Source organism: Tachysurus vachellii, chromosome 4 (assembly GCF_030014155.1).
Source record: "Tachysurus vachellii isolate PV-2020 chromosome 4, HZAU_Pvac_v1, whole genome shotgun sequence".
Lineage (NCBI taxonomy): Eukaryota > Metazoa > Chordata > Actinopteri > Siluriformes > Bagridae > Tachysurus > Tachysurus vachellii.
In genome coordinates this window covers 20,377,979-20,391,926 of record NC_083463.1, presented here as the reverse complement: position 1 = coordinate 20,391,926, position 13,948 = coordinate 20,377,979, and the positions used below count along the sequence as shown (strand labels likewise).

The window sequence follows — 13,948 nt, the reverse complement described above, 5'->3', positions numbered from 1 at the left end:
GTCCACTTCAATACAAGTAATTGATGGTGATCTAGGACAATATGCTCATACTGGAAGACAATAGAATGAGGTCAGATTGTTGTCTGAGGGCTTTAAACTGTTCTGAGAGTACCCAGACCTTGGACTGGTCTTCCTGATTATTAAGGCAGAAAGTACAGAGAAATACAGAGGTTTGTTTTCTGATTGGCACTCTCCACTTGGCTGTTAGCTTTGTGGTTAATCTCACATAAAATAGCTTCACATTTAGGCTTGTGAATAGAAACTAATCCCAAATACCTGAACAATACTGAACAAGAAGTCAACAGTCTGAAAGATAATGGCAGAGCAGGCGAGGGAATCTGAGAGTAAACACTGAGATTTTAGTGTGTGTATTAGTTCTGGGAAGGGGGAGCTTGATGATGTCACAGCCGCTTATGACAAATATCAACAATTAGCCTGTGTTATGAAGCATGCTGTGGCACTACGTAACTTCATTAAGATTTTGATGGAAACATTTCACTTCAATTATCTTTACTTCAAGATATAACTGTTGCATTCTGGATCAGGTGCACGGTTGTGAGTCAGTGCAACATGGCTTAAATGTTGACAAACCTCAAGAGTATTCTGCGATAAGAAAAAGCCCAAACACCTCAAGTCAAAGAAATATAGAACAGTTGTGTGTCTTGTGGCTGTCTATAGAGCAGAATGCTGGCCAGTGACTAAGTAGCACAAACAAATCCTCCATGTTATGGAGATGAAGATGTTCAGATGGCTGATTAGCCTGAGCCAATTTAATCATGTGATGAATTAAATATAAATGTTTTGGATATTTCTTGGTCAGTGGAAATGCTTATTGCACTGTTCAAGCACAACATTGGTGTCTTTTGGGGAGATGGGAGCAGTCAAAGACATGGATCATGTTATCTGCTTACAAATCACACATTTTAATCTTCTTTTTATTTATCTATCATTAAAACTAACTTCAGAAACAGACATAACACCCTTCATTGTAATGTATTGGTTTCTTATTAGTTATGTTTAACTGTAATCATGGATGTTTAGTTACTGATATGAATATGGTCACATTTGTAAAACTAATGAAGTTCTTACAATAAGAAGATGCACAAGTCATTTAGATCAAATGTAGGTAAATATCTTGTTTGTAAAACTATTACTAAATAAAAAAAAAAAAAACACAGATTACCTGTACTAAGAATATAATTTTTTTTTTATTCCTAATTTTGCTATGAGGTCACCATGGTTGTTCTACAGAACATCATGGATAAAAGCTACATTTTCCACATTGGCATATTCCACTGATGACGATCTTCTATTTTCTCAAACCTCTCTTACTTCTGGGTCCTTTGGTACTAAAAGAACAAAAGCAAGAGAAAATGGCTGATGAGACAGATAAAAACAGTATTGTCCAAGCTTGTTAGTAAAGAGGAGCTCAATTTCCTCATTGTGCATTGTATAAAAAAAATAATATAATCTTTACTGTCTATACTTCTATCTGATTTAATTTAAAAATGTTGAAGAAACACAGTGTCTACACCACAACATTTGACTATACACTAATCTCCTGCTTCAAGATTCTCTTCTTCCATTTCTCTCACTACCTAATTATCTGTCTTTCTGTCTCTCTGTCTGACTCCTCCCTCCTCACCCAAATTTTCATTATATATGTCTTTCTCTCCATCTCACTCTTTCTCTTTGTATCTCTCTCATTCATCAACCTGCCTTGTGCCAGCCTGCCTACAACTGATTCTACGTTCTCTGGCATTTTTCCTCTGGCACATCTCCATAGAGAGAGAAAGAGAGAGAGAGAGAGAGAGAGAGAGAGAGAGAGAGAGAGAGAGAAAGGTAAATGAGACAGACCATCTGAGCTGTGAGAGAGACCTAAAGATCCTTTTTGAAATAGGTGTTGGGATTTGTATCAAGGTCATCCCACATGGAGCAAAATATAATCATAATTTAGTAGAAGCTCCTCTTTAGACACAAACAATAGTCAGCAAAGGAATGATTAGGTGAGTTTGGAAAATGGATGGACTTGTATTGTAATACTGAATCTCATCCCAGACATTACTTGGTAAATTAAAGGTGACTACACGTTTCGCTTATGCAAGCTGACACAGATTTGCTGTGAGTCAAGTATATATCTTAACTCATAGCAAATCTCAATATCACCCAGAATGCCATCCTGCCTTCATAGATCGTGCCAGGTTGCTTTTTTATTTTTAGATTTTGTTTTTTAAAAAATACAAACCTGTGAGTTGACTCATGCACATTTCTACCTTTGTGGACACTGACCAGGTGTCCAAGAGATTTAGAGGACATTATATTTTGAATTCCAGGTCTGTGGATTATTATATACTACTGGGTTGTATAATTATACTGCCTGACTTCACACACGGCTTAGTGTGGCTTCTCAGCTGTCCTTACTCCCTGTCTTTCTCTTGCAATTGTATCCACCCAGGTTGGATGTCTCTCTGTGTGATCCAGGGAGGGTTTCTTTTTTGAGACACCGTTATTTAACACAGTGCTTTTGTGTAGTTAGTCCCAATGGGCCTAGTTCAAAGGTCGTGGCATAATGGAAACCAGCTGCTACTTCAAACAGAAGTTCAGGAATATGACACAGTGACATATAGATACAGATGAAGAGACTCAACATTTCCAGGGTCTTGACTGTAAACAATTTATATCTGGTTTCTCCTGAAAGGGAATGCACACTGAAATATATATGTATATATATCAGGATACTGAAATATTGGCCATTTCTGTGGTTGATAAAAGATTGATGAAAACAATAAATATCAGAAGTACTTACGTTTTCTGATGGTCGCTGACCCTGTTTCTCAGAACAGTGACCTACAGACAGAATTACAGATATGACACAGAAACAGAGATATGTCTCTACACAAAGTATCCATGACACTTATATATGTGGGAAGCGATCCAAGGACCAGATATACAAAAGAAACATGTAGTTCTGCCAAGTCTGGCCTAGGTGTGAATGACACAGTCAGTGTGAGTTATGGTTTAATGGCTGTGTCAACAAAAATACATGTGAAAGTTTTGATATATTACATTCACTTTCACAGCGAATAGTTTACCTCGTATTTTTGACGTGCATATTTGTATTGCAGTTCAAATTTCTCTGCCTCAAGTTGGTACATCCACTTCCAAAGTTCACTGGCTTTTTCTCTGTATGAAATGAGACATGATAAACAGGATGAACCAGTCTCTGAAATGACTTCGGTTGTCTGTGGCAGACTTTACAGCATTTAGACTTTTTTCATGCCATGTTTTTAGCATACAGTAATTGTGAATTATCTATATCGAAGCAAGTTGGACATTTGCAGTGTATATCTTTCTGTCAGCTCCGTACCTGAGCTGCTCAGCATTCAGTTCTTCAACCTTAAGCTCCTTACGCCGTTCACTAAGAATCTTTTTTTTCTTCTCTCTCTCTGTTTGTTTTTTTGCTGTTCCACGCTTCTCGGTCTATTAACCAAAGCAAGATAATAATCGAGATAAACCAGGTTAAAGTTATTTAGTCACACCAAAGAATGAAAGGATTTGCAAGCATTACCTTATGCAGGTATCCAGTGAACTGTAAATTTGACAGAACCTTCTTTTTCTTGGCATCTTCCTCAGCTTTTTTCTTTGCTTCTTCTTCCTCTTTCCGTGCCCTTTCTTCCTGAAGAATACACATCTAATTAGTTTTCTGTGGATAAACTTAAAGTATTGAAATGGTCTAATTTGTTCACTCACTGCCTGCTTTTTCTGATGCTCTCGCTCTTTTTCTGCACGGATTCTCTGCTGCTCAGCTCTTTCTGCTCGTCGTTTTTCCTCATTTTTAGAATTAAATACAAGTGTCAATAAACATGAAAAAGTGTTTTGATTAGAATACAATAAAGCCCTTCAATGATCAATGTTGATAATTACTGATAGTGATTCATTCAGTAGAAAGTATTCTATCCTGATCAGGCTTACAGTTAAGTTGTAACCTATCTCAGGATCACTGGGTGTAAGGCAGAACACACCCTGGATGGGGCACAAGTCCATCACAGGCCAACATGCCCACACAAATTCACACACTCGGTTACACCTACAGGCAATTTAGCATAGCCAATTCAACTACAAGTGTCACTTTAGGAGCTAGGTGGAAATTGGAGAACCTGGATTAAACCCACGTAGACAAAGGGAGAAAAAATGAAACCCCACACCTTGTTGAAAACTTGTTGAAGCAACCTTTTTCCAATATTTGATTATGACAATATTTTATTCGAGCATGATTCAAAAGCAGTTTAGAAGTCACCTGATTTTGGCTACCATATGAACGTTAAGGTTCATAAAAGATGCCAGAACCATTGATCATCATAGTCAGTTGACTGATTAACATCTGCTTTCAATGGTAAAATTGCCAATTCTTGGTCCACTTCTTTTGCGTCCATCTGTTTTTTTGCCAAAAAGCATGATATTTAACTCAAATTTCAGAGTTACATTCATTTTGATGTTCCGTGAGTGAGAATTTAATAACATAGTTTTTAGTTACAGCATTCCATCATAGGCTTACTTACAGAAACATATTCATGCGATTCAATTATCAGAAATTAGAAATTAGATATTGAAAATTAAATCATTTCTATAACTGAAAATTTTTAGTCTCACAGTGTTATTTGTTAGGCTGTTTGGCTAAATGTTGTTATGTTTGTCTAAATTATGGTGCTGTGTTCTTCACCAGGGCTCGCATTAAATAGACTTTTGTCTCAATTTATCTACCATGATTTAAAAAAAGAGTGCAGTATTTTATCAGGGATCCAGAAGCTATGAAATAGCAACACTACCTGCTGCACCACCTTTTGGTCATAACTTGCAAAGCTGTTGTATGTAGCAGAAAGTAAACAGTTTGCCTTTTTTAACTCACCATTCTACTGGATAGGGAGATTAATTCCTCCTCTTCTTTTTTGCGACTCTCAAAGTGTGTCTCAATTAGGGACTGGAGCTCTGTCAGGTCCTTCTCCATGCGCTTACGGTGGATATCCTGCACAACCAACACCAGAACATTAATTTTATTAGCTTTATATTAGTATAGTATTAGTTACAGTAGCATCCATTAAAAATTGCTTATTGTATTGTGTAATTGTGTCCGATTGTATTTTTTTCTATAGTTTCTATGTAAAAACACATTTTTACATAGAAACTGGAAATCTGACAATCACATTATGACTAAAAAGAATAAAATGTTCGGTCATGCTTCAACCTGTACTCACATCAAAGTCAACTTTCTCCCCATCAGGTATTTTGGGAGGTACCATGGGTGGAAGAAAACCTCTGAAATTGAAAGAACAACAGTAAAGTCAAGTTTTTCCTCCTCTAAAACATTCATGAAATTTAAATGCTTCTTCCCAGAGTCTCTTACTTTGGCTTTGGCTTTGCCTCTTCTGTGACACCCATTGATTATGAAGAAGAAAAATACAGAAAAGAAACTCTGTAAACCAAGGTAACCATGTAAAATACTCAAAATATAAAATGAATATGCTTTTCCTTACCTTCATCTCCATGATCCATGGCTGCACCTACAGAAGGAGAAAGGCTCTAGGTTTTCTCATAGCTATGTAAGGACAAGTATAATACAGGCCCAACAGAGTGGTCATAAAATACTGTAAGAAGCTGTGATCAAGAATAATGTGCTCATATAATCAGACTGAGAGGAAGAGGCAAACGTCTGATTATATGTGCTCATATAATCAGACTGAGAGGAAGAGGCAAACGTCTGATTATTCACTCACTCACTCACTCATTTTCTACCGCTTATCCGAACTACCTCAGGTGTCATCGGGCATCAAGGCAGGATACACCCTGGACGGAGTGCCAATCCATCGCAGGGCACACACACTCTCATTCACTCACGCAATCACACACTACGGACAATTTTCCAGAGATGCCAATCAACCTACCATGCATGTCTTTGGACCGGGGGAGGAAACCGGAGTACCAGGAGGAAACCCCCGAGGCACGGGGAAAACATGCAAACTCCACACACACAAGGTGGAGGCGGGATGTGCTAACCACTAAGTGGCCCCGTCTGATTATTATTAAAACAAATTAAGATTAAAACAAAAATAGAGGTTGAAAAGGATTCTTACTACTGCCTGAGCCATTGGGAATATCACATATTATCAGATAGACAAATAGATAGATAGATAGATAGATAGATAGATAGATAGATAGATAGATAGATAGATAGATAGATAGATAGATAGATAGATAGTAGGCTCAATCTAAAAACTACATATAATTTTTAAAAGGACAGGTTCTAAAATCACATCCTAAGAAACCTAAAAATAGTTTCTCCAAAAATTCATTGTTATTATTTATAATCTTTTTTTAAACATGTTTCTGAAATTTGTAAACATGTTTCCAAAAATTTGTATATTTTCATTTATATTTTATGATATCAGAATTGCAAAAATCAATGCTGTAAAAACAATTAGAAAATAATGTATCAGTTGTCAAAAAGCAGGAATATATATAACAAACAGACCTAATGTTTCTTACTGTAAACATGTTTTATTATATTGATAAAAATAAGCCCTTTCTAAAACTATGCTCAAGAAAAACAGTTTAATACGTAGTACATGTAATACATTTTTAATGCAGGATTTTTTTTGTTTTTGTTCACTTTTCATTTAATGGATGAATGGCATGTATAGTGCATACAAAAGGCACCAATCCCCTCCAGTTTGCTTCTGTAGGTTCCCACCAACCAGTCTGATCTTCCCTATTACACATGTATGTAAAGGGATGCAAAGAAAAAAGAAAGTGTAGAAATTCAAATCTTGTCAGACACAGTGTACAGTAAAATATTCATTTAAATACAAATTAAATTTCTGTTAAATAAATAAAGTAAATATTTTTCTTCCTATGCGTTGATTCAATAACGCCTGTCTCTTTAAATAAATCTCGATGATATGCTGAAGGAAAAAAATTTGGTGTTTAAATCTAGTCCTTTATTTACGTTTGAATACCTGCTTTGGGGTTTTAATTTATATAGCCACTGTTTTGAATCATAGAGACAGTGGTTATATTAAAACAATTGGGTTTGAGAAGATTTGACAGCTAGCAAAGTAGACATCTTGTAACATCTGCAGATCCTGTTGGTAAATGGTCCCTGTACAATTATGCTGTTGAACAGACAGTAGCACAACATCTCAACAAGTTTCTTCCTAAAGCCAAACAATTCTGAGCAACCTAATGGAGAATTTGAGGAGCATGTAAAAGTAATATTTTTGCATTTTATTTCTTGTGACTTTTACTTGGTGTTATCATTTCTGTATTGCCCAAAAGTGTTGTTTTCTCCAAGCAGTAGTGACTCATTTGTCTGGTAATCTACATCTCTCCCAGACACTATGACTGGCACCAAAGATTGCTATTTGCCAGTCTGTTTTAATTTAATACCCAGGTGAACACATCAGAAACAAAAATGAATCTAGATGAAAAATTATTAACATGAATTTCAGAATTTAATGTCTTCTTTTGGTTTTAATCTGACAGTGTCCACATATTTGTGTAATACCTGACAATCGATGTTAGATCAAATCCATCAATTAACATAGATAAAAAATGTATATTGTTCATTAAAAGTTTGGAATATTGAAAAGTCATTATATATTCATCATTCATCATCATTCATCTTCTACCGCTTATCCGAACTACCTCGGGTCACGGGGAGCCTGTGCCTATCTCAGGCGTCATCGGGCATCAAGGCAGGATACACCCTGGACATAGTGCCAACCCATCACAGGACACACACACACACTCATTCACTCACGCAATCACACACTAGGGACAATTTTCCAGAGATGCCAATCAACCTACCATGCATGTCTTTGGACCAGGGGAGGAAACCGGAGTACCCGGAGGAAACCCCCGAAGCACGGGGAGAACATGCAAACTCCACACACACAAGGTGGAGGCGGGAATCGAACCCCGACCCTGGAGGTGTGAGGCGAACGTGCTAACCACTAAGCCACCGTGCCCCCGTCATTATATATTATTTTGAAATTTCGTTCTGTTTCTGTTACTTTTTGTAAGTTTTGAGAAGACCAATTGTTTTGCATTTGCTATACACTAAAGACATTTGGGACCAAAAGATAAATATGCAATGATAGACCAGAATTTCAGTTTTTATGTACTGATAATTTTTAAACTCCCTGGCACTTTTTGTTTAAACCAACTAATTATAAATGGTGGTCAGAAATATTGGAACATGCAATTGCCCAGGCATGCTATGTTAGATTTACTCTTTAAAAAAGTAATAGCTCCTAATGTCTATTTTTTGAGCTCAATGTCTAATCTTTTGTATACTCTTTTGATTTGAGCCCAGAGATTCACCTGTGAAAATGATGAAACCGTCAAGACCACAGAGCTGTCTATGGGAGAAAGCAAGGCATTGCACTAGCATTGGGCATAGTCAGTAAAAAAATTGGAATATAATGAAAAAAGAAGTGTATAAATAATCAAACATCTAGCAGTTCAGCCAAGGAAACAACAGCAAGTGACAGAAACAATAGTCAGTGATAAAAAAAAAAAAAAAACAATAGTCAGTGATATCATTCACATCCTCCACAGAATTTTGCCAATAGTATCACAAGGAAGAAGAGATTTTGTGAGCAGAAATATAAAATGCCATAAAGAAAATGCTATTTTGGAATTTGCAAAGAATGTTCAACAAAGATTGACCTTTTCCAATGTGACAGAAAAGGCCAAAGTGTGGAGCTTATCAGTCAAGCAAAGTGGCGGTAGTGTCATGGCTTCTTTGGAATTCGCAAAGAATGTTCAACAAAGATTGACCTTTTCAAATGTGATAGAAAAGGCCAAAGTGTGGAGCCTATTAATCAAGCATAGTGGCAGTAGTGTCATGGCTTGTCTGCTTCTGGAACAGGTTCACAAATCTTTATTGATGATGTAACTCATGATAGTAGGAGCAGAGTGAATTCAGAAGTTTATGGAAACTGATTCAGACTGTCGACTTACAGAGAAATGCATCCTATCTAATTAGGCGGAACTTGGTCAGAAGAATAATGAAACAACAGTTTTAGGATGTCAGTGGGTTAACAGCTTCATGCAGTTATTGTGTGTTTGTGTTTGTGTGTGTGTGTGTGTGTGAGCACCACAGATTTTCCGCACAGATTTACCAGGTTATGACCTGCACTGTGCATTCCATTTCAGTAGAATAATATTAATTTATGTGTATATTCTTTCAGTAGTTTTTGATAACCTTCAGAGCTTCACGGCTTGCTGATCATTGCTTGAATTATAAAACCGATGCATTATTAGCACTGGCTGAATCTGAACTACCTTCCTACTTCTGTCAAAGTTTGGGGAAGTCTTCACGGATAAAAAGACCCAAATGCCGGGATAACATAAAAAAATGGGTTTATTGAAGGGAAAAAAATAACAAAGGGCTTGAAACGCAAGGAAACCAGAAACTCAAAACAAGGAAACACAATAACAGGAGCAAACCTAAGACAAGGACTCAGCAAAAACACACACAAGATAACTGGTATAAATAGGGAAGGCTATTATTGAAACACAAGGAATAGGTGTGCAGAGGTAGGAACGGATTAAGGAAAGGACAGGGCTAACACATGTGAACACAACAAAAACAAAAGCACATGGTATAAGACAAACAAAGTCAGCCAGAGTGTATAGCAAGGGAATAGTTGAAAACAGTCGACACCTCCTCCTGCTTTACCTTCTGCTTCTACTCTTTCTCAGCCCCCTTAGTGCAAATTAGCAGATAGCACAGTGAGATAGCAGTCATCCTTTACAGCCCAAAATATACCATTTTGTTAATACAGAATTTTTTATGTTCATTAATTATGTATTGCATCTGTTACTTTATCTTGCTAATAATTTACAAACACACACACACACATACACACATCCACACACAAAGGTTGTTACTATTATGCTACAAAATCATGCGAATCAACTCAAGTGTGTGAGAACATCAAAAGCTAAGTACTAGTGTACGGTTATAATTAGGTCATATGACATAATTATTCCAGATTGAAGACAAAAGCCTGTAAAATCTAGTCTAAACGCTTTCTAATGCAAAAGAAAGAGAGAAGTAGTCGTGAGCTTTTCTACAGAGAATTGAAAGTAGGAGATAGAGTGAAATTAGCATTGTGCATCTAACAATAGCACCTCTCTCTAGGGGTCTCAGCTAGCTCAGCCACTTTCTCCCAACACAAAGCAGCTTTTCTTACTATCCAGTGCAGAACGATTACAATTACATCCTCCCCTGGTTTACCAGCATGTGCCAGGAAGAAAATGGCAACTGGATAGCTTAATAGAGGCCTTTATTTATCACATATACATTACAGCACAGTGAAATCCTTTTTGGAGGCCGGGGTCAACCCTGGAGCAGTGAAGATTAAAGGCCTTGCTCAAGGGCCAAACAGTGGACGCTTGGCAGTGCTGGGGCTTGAACTCCAGTCCTCCAAACAACAACCCAGAGCCATAACCACTTGTGCTACCACTGCTTAATAACATAACCACAGTTTCTTGGGAACACAAAACAAGTTCAAAAGAGCAAAGGTGTTAGACAAGAGTGTGAAGACTGTGTTAAACATGTAATTGTTCATAACTGTTTTGTTACAGTTGACTGGGAGTCTACAGTTAAATAAATAAAAAAACATTTCTGTGGCATAGTTATAATTGTTATTATTTATGAGCGTTTGAAAACACTTAAAGAGAACACTCCTTAATCAGAAAAATACCTCTGAGCTCAGAAATAGACAAGAGCATTGAAAAAACACACTTCATGGATTGTAACACAATGCTTCATTCCTGTGTCTTTGTTCCTTTGCCAAAACCTGCAGCAATTCCTGACTGGGCTGAGCCGACATTGCCCAAACAAATCCACACCCATGCAAAAAGCTCAGTCTTTTCTAACAGATATTATGGAAAGTGTAGTCCACATGTGCTCCAGTGGGTGTGGTGCTCTATGACTGTTGTTGTCTGAAGGTCCTGTTGTGGCAGGATCATAAAGCTCCCTGCTAGATTATTATCCAAGCTTAAAGGAAGCCAGTGAGATAATAAAAAAAACACTGCCCCAGCCCTATTTCAGTGCTGAATAAGTGTTAGTTGCAAGGCATACATGAAATCTGTCACACTGTGTGTGTATAGAACTTGCAGCATGTGATGTTGTATAGTGATAACATGATAAATCCTTACCCTCATTCTCCCTGAAAATCAGAAACAAATCAGAAAATTATTATTATTTTTTAGATTAACCACCACACGACCTTAGTATTGTATAACATAATTTATTCTAAATAACTCTGAATGGATATTAACATTTACAACATTCGGAAATATTTAATCAGTACTTACTCGTAATGAACTTCTTCTGTATCTGACATATTGGACTAAGACCTGTTTCATGAAAAGATAAGTAGTTTGCTTTTCTTTTCACAGTCAAGTTTTTATATTATTACATTATTATATCACAAGATGACGACAACAACAACAGCAACAGCAACAATAATGATTATCAGCAACATGGAATCTTTCATGCCATGAAAATTGATAAATAAGTAAATCCTTAAATAATTGAAATGATAATCAATCAGGACTGAGTTGAATATCAGATCTGGATGAGTTTTATTTATGCATTTAAAGCCACATTAATTAATTAGAAATAAAGAATATCTGCTTTTACCTGCCCCTGTGTTCTGTAGGTCTGGGGTATCCTTTAAGAGGTCTAAATACCCCCTGACTCAGTCTGAACTCTGAATCAAATCTGAACTGGTTTATAAACTGCCCTTGTATCACATGACTAACTTTAGGGCTTTACATGGTTAGTAAAACACTCTGTGTAGTATGAGTGCAAACATGCCTCATGATGGAACAATAGCAATCCACTGTGTCTATTTATACAGTTTATGCACAGCTGGCCAGCAATGAACTAATCCACCTAACATGGCTCTCTGTTTGCGCTTTGCTCTAAAGAGGGTTAGTGAAGAAGATGTGAAGTGTGGATGGCTGATTTGAAACTAGAGTATGTGTGGCTCGTCAGTTCTTTCAGGGGAGGCTGCGAGATTGGAAGCTTAGAGCACATGGATGCCTGACTCCACTCCAAAACCTCTGATCTGTCAGGCCAGACACAATGATGGCAGTCCACAGCTCATTGCAGTCTCATAAACAGGCCACAAGTTGTTGTTTTTTTCTTTGAAAGCTAAAAGAAAGTGCCATGAAAAATGCAAATGGCTTCCTGTCCTGATTTACAAATGTTGCTAAAATTAGGCTAATGAAATATTTAAATGACAAAAGTGAATTTTATATGTTAATCGTGTAAAGTGCAAACATTTGCTAAGAAACGGACCACATGGTTGCTATTTAACATACATTTACACAGTGCATAGATCAACAAATGTACAGTATATACACACACACATATATACAATGAAATTTATTTTTAAGCCTCAGTCCAGTGCTCTGTAGGACTGTCTGTTTCTCTATATTCCAAAAAGAGGAGGTTTCAGTGACAGCTGCTTTATAACTCACCAACAATGCATCTCTGGTCAGTCACTAATGTGAACTGATTTGATACGCTATCATTATGTGTCGGAAGGTGCCTTTATCACCTTGCTAAATCACTGAATGCTCCATGGGTTTTCTATTAATAGACAATTCCTTTCTTTTTAATCAAATGTAGTATTAGAATACAGATATTTTTATTATTTTTTGCCAGTGATTATTGTTCTAACACAGACTAATCTACATATATTTTGCATAATACAGACAAACAATAAACAAACAAATAATGTGACCGTTTGTGATCTTTACCACTTTATAGCTGATCTGAATGTGAATATAATTAATTATGGGCATGTCATCCTTTCAGCCTGCAAAAATAATCAAATCCTTATTTGATTCAGACCAATGTGCCACATACCATCATCCTGTAGGCTCTTGTGTGAGTAGTGAAACTACATTCTCTAACCCAAAATGTAAAACACTTCTGGCCATTTCTATTTAAGCCTGATACAATAAACATGATGGTACTCCAGGAAAATGCAAAAGTTTCTTGTAATGTAATGTGCTATCTGGTTGGCTAGTGCACAAATAAAATCTGACAAAATCCATCAGGTCATCCACTGAGCACAAGAATCTCCTGTAAGACCTCCAAAAAAGCTGTATGTGTCGTCTCATTTGATGGAGATTTGGGGGTTTGCACTTCTATCAGTTCTATTAAGAACTAGATGGTTGGTGAAAATTATTTCCGGTGTCCATCTTTAAATTCCAATGTTCAAAGTTTTGTTGAGGTCTGTTCTGTCTGTATCCAAGCCCATGCTAAAAGACAACTTCTTTAAGGTCTGCTTGAGCCCTTAACTGTTCCATACCAAACCTTGCCTGTCATCTCCAACAATTTCATCACTGATCTCCAAAAACTTCAAAGGTAATACCATCATACTAACGAACCAAAACCAAATGTCACTTGTGAATTTTCAACAAATTTCCCCTGGCCATGGAGACAGAGGATGCCATTTTCACAGAAGTGTTCCAGTATGATGGAGTTCAGTTTACCTCCTGGGTATGGCAAGCCTTTTGTTCTCAACTGACCATAAATGTCAGTCTGTCTTCAGGGTATTAGTTAAAGGAGATAAGCTTCCGAAGAACATAATACTCCACCAACCAAAATAGATTCAAGTGGCTACCTCCCCTGGGCTTAGTATGCTCATTGTCTCACTTAACCACTCATCCACAGGTCTCACTCTGTTTCATTGAGTGCTGGGTTGCCAGCATTTGCTTTACCCCCCATCAGGGGAACCCTCCAATGTTCTGTCAGTAACTGGATAAGAAAGCGCAAACAGGCCAGTGCTATTCATCAACAGAAGAATCAGGAAAATAGACGTCACCACAAAAACATGCCATGACAAAGTGGTCAGCTGCT

The 13,948-nt window shown here is 37.1% G+C and overlaps 1 protein-coding gene and 1 long non-coding RNA gene across 2 annotated transcripts; both read right to left on the bottom strand.

Annotated features, from left to right (window-relative positions):
- Window positions 1-978: 978 nt before the first annotated feature.
- tnnt2b (troponin T type 2b (cardiac)) lies at window positions 979-5,765 on the bottom strand. The gene is made up of 10 exons (XM_060868280.1): window positions 5,532-5,765; window positions 5,402-5,423; window positions 5,253-5,313; window positions 4,907-5,023; window positions 3,751-3,828; window positions 3,569-3,676; window positions 3,368-3,480; window positions 3,093-3,183; window positions 2,807-2,847; window positions 979-1,349 (listed from the first exon to the last, which is right to left on the bottom strand). Exons 1-10 carry the CDS (start codon window positions 5,548-5,550, stop codon window positions 1,310-1,312), a joined length of 690 nt encoding a protein of 229 aa, XP_060724263.1. The 5' UTR covers window positions 5,551-5,765; the 3' UTR covers window positions 979-1,309.
- Window positions 5,766-6,500: 735 nt separating this feature from the next.
- Window positions 6,501-11,873, bottom strand: LOC132844632 (uncharacterized). Its single transcript, XR_009648358.1, has 3 exons — window positions 11,714-11,873; window positions 11,386-11,427; window positions 6,501-11,237 (listed from the first exon to the last, which is right to left on the bottom strand). It is a non-coding gene; the product is annotated as an uncharacterized LOC132844632 (long non-coding RNA).
- Between the last annotated feature and the right edge of the window lie 2,075 nt (window positions 11,874-13,948).